The following is a 6,836-nucleotide window of genomic DNA, read 5'->3' as shown; positions in this document are numbered from 1 at the left end:
TACCAACTACATTCCACAAAATACTTCCAAATAACATGATGAGAGAGTTAGAACAGTTTCAGGAATATTTTGAAAAGTAATAAAACTTGGAGAGAATTATGGGTCTAAATTCAACCAATATTTATTGATCACCTAATGCTAGGCATTTTCTTGTTATCTCATTTAACTCACAAACACTCCATTTTTTACTTAGGTTCAGGGAGGCTGAATTTCCCAAGGTCACAGGACTACTAACAGAAAAAGCCAAGATTCCTTTTTCTTTTATTTTTGAGACAGAATCTCACTGTTACCCAGGCAAGAGTGCCATGGTGTCAGCCTAGTTCACAGCAACCTCAAACTCCTGGGCTCAAGCAATTCTCCTGCCTCAGCCTCCCAAGTAGCTGGGATTACAGGCACGTGCCACACCAGCTAATTTTTTTCTACTTTTAGTAGAGACCCAGTCTCACTCTTGCTCAGGCTGGCCTCCAACTCCTGAGCTCAAGCGATCCTCCCGGCTCTGCCTCCCAGAGTGCTAGGATTACAGGCATGAGCTGCCATGCCCAGCCATTCAAGAGGCTTCAGAGAGCCTTCATTGATTATCTTTAGATGTCCATTTGGTTTCAGATCTTCACTCACTTTTAGCTTCATCCAGTTACCCAGTGTCTTCCGGAGTGCTCAGTACAGTCCAAAAGCCCATCTTCCCAAGAGGGACCCATTTCTTGGCTCTTCCATTTTGATTTCTCTATCATGCCAATCACTATTCTGTGCCCTGCGGTTTCACAGGGGTTGCTCTCTTACTCTGAATAGTTTGTTATTGGATTTATGAAAGACTGTTAATGGGCCGGGCATGGTGGCTCACGCCTGTAATCCTAGCTCTCTGGGAGGCCGAGGTGGGAGGATTGCTTGAGCTCAGGAGTTTGAGACCAGCCTGAGCAAGATCGAGACCTCTTTTCTACTAAAAATAGGAAAAATTAGCAGGGCTTCGTCGCACATGCCTATAGTCCCAGCTACTTGGGAGGCTCAGGCAGGAGGATCGCTTGAACGCTGGAGTTTGAGGTTGCTGTGAGCTAGGCTGACGCCACCGCACTCTAGCCCAGGCAACAGAGTGAGACTGTCTCAAAAAAAAAAAAGAAAGAAAGATTATTGATGTATTATAATCGCCTGATGACTTGATTTACTAGAATGAACAGTATTTTTTTTTTTTTTTTGAGACAGAGTGTCACTCTGTTGCCCGGGCTAGAGTGCACGGGGCATGATCATAGCTCAAACTAACTCCTGGGCTCAAGTGATCCTCCTACCTCAGCCTCCCCAGTAGCTGGGATTACAGGTTACCTCGGCCTCACAAGGCTCATTTTTGTTGTTGTTAGTGTTGAGACAGGTCGCTATGTTGCCCAGGCTGGTCTCAAACTCCTGGCCTCAAGCAATCCTCCCTCCTGGGCCTCCTAGGATAGGAATGGATCTAACTCGTTCACAATTGGAACTTCTGTGCAAATCCCAGTTCTAAGGGAGCACAAAATATTTGTAGAATGGAACAAGCTCTCAGATTTCACACTAAGATGTGACTAAAAGGGAAGGTTTCTGTCTTGTTTTTTAAAATGCCTAGTAATTGGGTTTAAAGTCCCTGAAATAACACTTGGGGCAGATGGGACGCTCCCTAATTTTTGTTTGTTTGCTTAACCTTTCAGCACCAGGGATAAAATTTCAACTTCATCTTAAAGCGACAACATACCTCTTTTTTTAAACAAAGGACATAATGCAAGACCAAATACAAAACAGAAAAGGAAAGAGCTCTAGCTGTCGGACACAGAAATACCACACGCTTCCAAATCCGGGACTAAATTGAAAGAGATGGGAAAGCTGTGCGAACTCGCATGACACCTTCCCTCCTCCCAAGTCCCGCTGCGCCCCCCACGATTATTCCCCAGAGGCCGAGCAGGCCGACTTGGGTGCCACCGGCCGGACTCCGCTGTGCCCCGGCAAAGGCGCTCGAAAACTCTAGCTGGGGCAGCCCCGGGGCAAATGCTGAAAAGCTCCCCGATGCCCTCGGAGGTCAGAGAAGCTAGACAGAGCCCAGTCCCCTGCCCTCATCCTCGTGGACAGCCCCCCGGTCTCCCTCAGCTCTCAGGCGCCCAACCCTCCCTGACCGCAAAGTCCCCCTGCATCTGCTGTCATGTCGACTCCCAGAAAGGGGCTGTAGCTTAAGCTGGACGAGGGGTGGGGCGGCCGCTTGAAGAGCGTACATCCCGGAACCAGCCAGGCCCACACGGCTCCCGGCGGCCTCGCGGGGTAGGGAGGTGCAGGGCCCAACAGACTCCACTTCGCCGACTCTCGTCAACCTAGGGCGGGGAGCGCCCCGCGAGCCCCTCACTCCAGTCCCCGGCGCGCGCCTCCCCTTTCCCCGCGCGTCCAGCCGGCCACAGCACGCGGCCTCCGCGCCGAATCCCCGGATGCTCTCCTCCCCTCGCCCCGCCCCCGCGCGGTCCCGCCCCCGCGCGGCTCAGCGTGACACGTCACCGCTTGCGGCGCTTCCGGAGGCGCAGCCGGCGATGACGTCGAGGGACGTGCCCTCTATATGAGGTTGGGGAGCGGCTGAGTCGGCCTTTTCCGCCCGCTCCCCCCTCCCCCCGAGCGCCGCTCCGGCTCCACCGCGCTCGCTCCCAGCTCCGGGCTCCTGCTAAGCTAGCGCCGCCGTCGTCTCCCGCCAGCCACCATCATGATCATCTACCGGGACCTCATCAGCCGTGAGTCCTGACTGCACTGTCCCAGTTGCCGCACGCAGGGGACTGAGGGGCGGCGGGGGCTGGGGACGCTGGCGGCCTGTCCGCGAGCTCGGGGAGGGTCGGTGCCCGGGGCACGCGCCGGGTCCCGAGCGCCCAGGGAGGGGCGGAGGCCGCGAGCCTCCAGCCAGCGCGGGAAACGGCGGCCCCAGCTCCTGGCCTCGGGCGCGCTCTCATTGTCGCGTCTGTGTCTCCCGAACAGACGATGAGATGTTCTCCGACATTTACAAGATCCGAGAGATCGCGGACGGCCTGTGCCTGGAGGTGGAGGGGAAGGTGAGTCGGCCGGGCATGCGCGTGGGGGAAGCGAGAGGCCGGGCAGGCTCGGGTTTCCGCCGCTCCCCCGCCTGAGGTTGTGCAATCCTTTCCGCCACCTCCTGGCGGAGGAGACTCTTTCCGGGCTCGGGTTTTTCTAGAAAAGTGGAGGCGGAGCTGAGCCTGAAAATAGGTCCGCCACCTCGGCGCCCATCCCCCTCTCGGGGCTGTCCAGGACGTGTGTTAGGGAGCACCAAGCCCTTAAGCATTGGCCGTGCCACTTATCGACCCGTGCCATCGGGGACCCCACAACTGGAAAAAAAACTTTTACTTGCTTGTAAATGACCCCATTTTGGTACGGATCAACAATTAGTTCTTGTTGAGGTAAGCCTTTTCAGGAAATCCGTGAGTCACAAATCTTTTCCCCATATGGTGCCTTTCCGGTTTTCAATAAGAACTTACAACGCTTGTTGAGAGAGTGATAGGTGCATGAACTGCTGGTATAGGTGTTTTGGGTTTGTTTTTTTGTTTTTGTAACCAGCTTTTTTTTAATGCAGATGGTCAGTAGGACAGAGGGTAACATTGATGACTCGCTCATTGGTGGAAATGCTTCCGCTGAAGGCCCTGAGGGCGAAGGTACCGAAAGCACAGTAGTAACTGGTGTTGATATCGTCATGAACCACCATTTGCAGGAAACCAGTTTCACAAAAGAAGCCTACAAGAAGTACATCAAAGATTACATGAAGTCGTAAGTAATCATTGACAACTCCCAGCTGATGTCTAGGATCTTAAGGATTTAGGGATTGGCTAACTTTTGAGTTTGTTTTGGCAGTTAGACATCCTTGTGAAACTTTTTTATTGTTGAGCCACAGACAAGGTTGTGAGCATACAGTATGGTTTTAACTTTTAAGAATGGAATAGTACTTAGAAAATAGTTAACATGAAATTTGGAATTGTAAATAATTCTTTTAAAGATCCCCTCTGTGAACTAGTAATTTTTTAACAGCTAGTTGTGCTTTTCAGTGTTGTAGAGTTTCTTTGTTTCGTTTTAGTTTGGGTTTTTTACTTAACTGAAAAAATCGATTTTGCTCAACTCAATATTAACTTATTAATAAAATGTGTTTTAGAATCAAAGGCAAACTTGAAGAACAGAGACCAGAAAGAGTAAAACCTTTTATGACAGGGGCTGCAGAACAAATCAAACACATCCTTGCTAATTTCAAAAACTACCAGGTAAATACCTTAAGTATTTGGACATAAAGATTGTACAGTTTTAATTGCAAGAGCAAAAGGTTAGTTGCTTCATTAATCTTTAGGTTTTTAATTGTGGCTTTGAGCTGTTTAAGTACTTATTAGCTTCATTTCTACACTAAGATTCCAGATGTAGAAAGTAGCCTTCCCTGTTCACAAGTGTTTCCAGAACCTGTCTTCTATTTCAAAAATTTCATTTCTACTTGCTTCCCAGATGACATTTCTCAGTTCTTCCTTTCTTGGATTGCTCCTTAATCTCCTAAGTGTTCTTCAATTTTCTGTTTACAATTCCAGTGTGTCTCATTGCTCCTGGTGTTGTTTTCTGATATATCTTAGCTTCCTAGTCCTATTTTTGGAAAACTTCAGTGACTACTTCTGAGATTTGATTTAAAAACAATACAACCTGGCTCTTTCATTTTCTAGCTTTCACACATCCCCTGGCCATAAGATACTTCCCTGTATATGCTGTTCTTTCTGTCATATTGTCAGCCTTCTGTTCCCTGTGCTTGACTACATAAGCAGGCTTTTAGGGTTTGGAGTCATATCTGGGGGGTTAAAAGAAAAGGAGTAAAAGTTTTCAGAAAGCCTAAAGTGTTCTTGGATTGCTCTGTACTGTTCATTTTGGTCATTGTTGGTACCTTAATCAGGTGAAGAGATGTTTGTGATGAGTGAGCATTTCTCTTAGGCATTAGAGCTTTTAGTTGTGGAAATTCTCTTGATTTTTGTAGTGTTCCGAAACATTCTTTGTTGTGTAGTTTTGGTATGACACATTTATATATAATAGTCTAATTTTGGGTATTTGTTTGCTTCCCAAGTTCTTTATTGGTGAAAACATGAATCCAGATGGCATGGTTGCTCTACTGGACTACCGTGAGGATGGTGTGACCCCATATATGATTTTCTTTAAGGATGGTTTAGAAATGGAAAAATGTGTAAGTATGAGGAAGTGGGTTGAAATGGAGATATTTTAGGTGCAGTTCTCACTGTTTTCGTGCCACTGGGATAGTTAAAATGTATTCTACAGCTTTCCTTTTAAACATAGATCTTATTTTTGTTTCCATGTGCAGAAGATTCTTATAGTACAAAAAGGCTTAGAATCTTGATTATTTATAGAAAACTGAGTATAATAGCATTTTAAGGCACAATTTAAAGACCGAACTGGAGATCAGAGACAGCACTGTTGATTTTCCCCATATATGTAGCCTGACTTTCACTTTTCATATTTGTGTTTTGCCACACTTGCATGAGTATCAAAAGGATTTACACTTTGGTTTAAGGATAATTGGCAGCTGATCATTAAAAGCCTCAGGACATTACTAGTTTTTAGAAAATAATAGCTAAACCAATATGCAAATGGCTTCAGTAGAATTAGATAACTAATAACTGTCTATTATGCAAGGAGCCACTGGTGCTGTACAGAAAAGAAAGCATTCATTATCCTAGTTTTAGTTTTCATAGGTTTCTGTATAAATTAGGAACTAGATAAACTTAAGGCCATACTGAACAAGACTAGAGGCAACAATAAATAAAAATGAGAAGAGTATGAGATAACTTGCCAAGGGGGGGTTATTCAGACGATATCTGAGGTTTTTTTGTTGGTGAAATATAGTGTTGGTGGCACTTGTCTCAACTGAGACTTACCTGGAAAGATACGCAACCTCTCATTTGGTAAGATGTTCTGCATCCACTGATAGACCTTGAACAATTTGCTGTTGTTCTTTCGGTTTGCACTAGGATGCGAAAGAAAAAAATCCCTGCGCTTTCTGTCTGTCTTTGTGGCGGCCCAGATTGAATTGTGGAATACATCTGTAGCCTAAAAAATGTTGAGTGCTCTGATGGGGGAAAATGTTAATACAGTCTTCTTTGTTTTTACAGTAACAAATTTGGCAATTACTTTGGATCTATCACCTGTCATCATAACTGGCTGCTGCTTGTCACCCACACAACACCAGGACTTAAAACAAATGGGACTGATGTCATCTTGAGCTCTTCATTTATTTTCACCGTGATTTATTTGGAGTGGAGGCATTGTTTTTAAGGAAAAAAAAAACCATGTCATGTAGGTTGTCTAAAAATAAAATGCATTTAAACTCATTTGAGAGAATGCCTTTTAGTTTAATACATGTTTAAACTAAATCCATCCTATAGTGTTCCTGGAGAAGCTAGAGCCTGGTTGTAGGCCACTACTAGAAAGCATAAGACTGTCATCAGATAAACTCTACAGTGGAAACTACTTCTGGGACTGGAATATAAAAAGGAATCAAAAGTTTTAATTCTGAGTTGCAGTAAAGGGAAAGACCATGCTCATAGTGCCAACACTTGAAGTGGAGCCTTAACACATCTCATCACCTCCAATGGAAGTAGTAACTCTGGAAGAGATTACCACGAGAATAAAAAGAGACTAATTCAGTTGGAAGCAAAGTATTGTGTGAGCTTATTTAACATTAATGAAGTAGAACCAAGTCTCCTGGAATGAATGTCAAACTCCCTGGTAACTAGAACGGGGATTGGCAAACTGGCCTGTCTGCCACCTGTTTTGTACAACTCTGTGGTGGTTGCATTTTTAAATGGTTG

The 6,836-nt window shown here is 45.8% G+C and overlaps 1 protein-coding gene and 1 non-coding gene across 2 annotated transcripts; both read left to right on the top strand.

Moving 5' to 3' along the window:
• Positions 1-2,412: 2,412 nt before the first annotated feature.
• TPT1 (tumor protein, translationally-controlled 1) lies at positions 2,413-6,356 on the top strand. The gene is made up of 6 exons (XM_045567248.1): positions 2,413-2,720; positions 2,959-3,032; positions 3,569-3,759; positions 4,139-4,244; positions 5,078-5,194; positions 6,138-6,356. The coding sequence occupies exons 1-6, from the start codon at positions 2,693-2,695 to the stop codon at positions 6,138-6,140; spliced, it is 519 nt and encodes a 172-aa protein (XP_045423204.1). The 5' UTR covers positions 2,413-2,692; the 3' UTR covers positions 6,141-6,356.
• Positions 5,941-6,070, top strand: LOC123649567. Its single transcript, XR_006739067.1, has one exon. It is a non-coding gene; the product is annotated as a small nucleolar RNA SNORA31 (small nucleolar RNA).
• Positions 6,357-6,836: the final 480 nt, after the last annotated feature.

The sequence above is a fragment of the Lemur catta genome, chromosome 13 (assembly GCF_020740605.2).
Source record: "Lemur catta isolate mLemCat1 chromosome 13, mLemCat1.pri, whole genome shotgun sequence".
In the NCBI taxonomy this organism is placed as follows: Eukaryota; Metazoa; Chordata; class Mammalia; order Primates; family Lemuridae; genus Lemur; species Lemur catta.
The sequence above is the reverse complement of the archived record's forward strand: the minus strand, read 5'-3'. Positions and strand labels throughout refer to the sequence as shown.

Coding starts and splice junctions, on each gene's coding strand:
- TPT1 (XM_045567248.1), top strand. CDS start 2,693: ATGATCATCTACCGGGACCTCATCAGCC. Junction 2,721..2,958: donor CTACCGGGACCTCATCAGCC/GTGAGTCCTGAC, acceptor TCTCCCGAACAG/ACGATGAGATGTTCTCCGAC. Junction 3,033..3,568: donor GCCTGGAGGTGGAGGGGAAG/GTGAGTCGGCCG, acceptor TTTTTAATGCAG/ATGGTCAGTAGGACAGAGGG.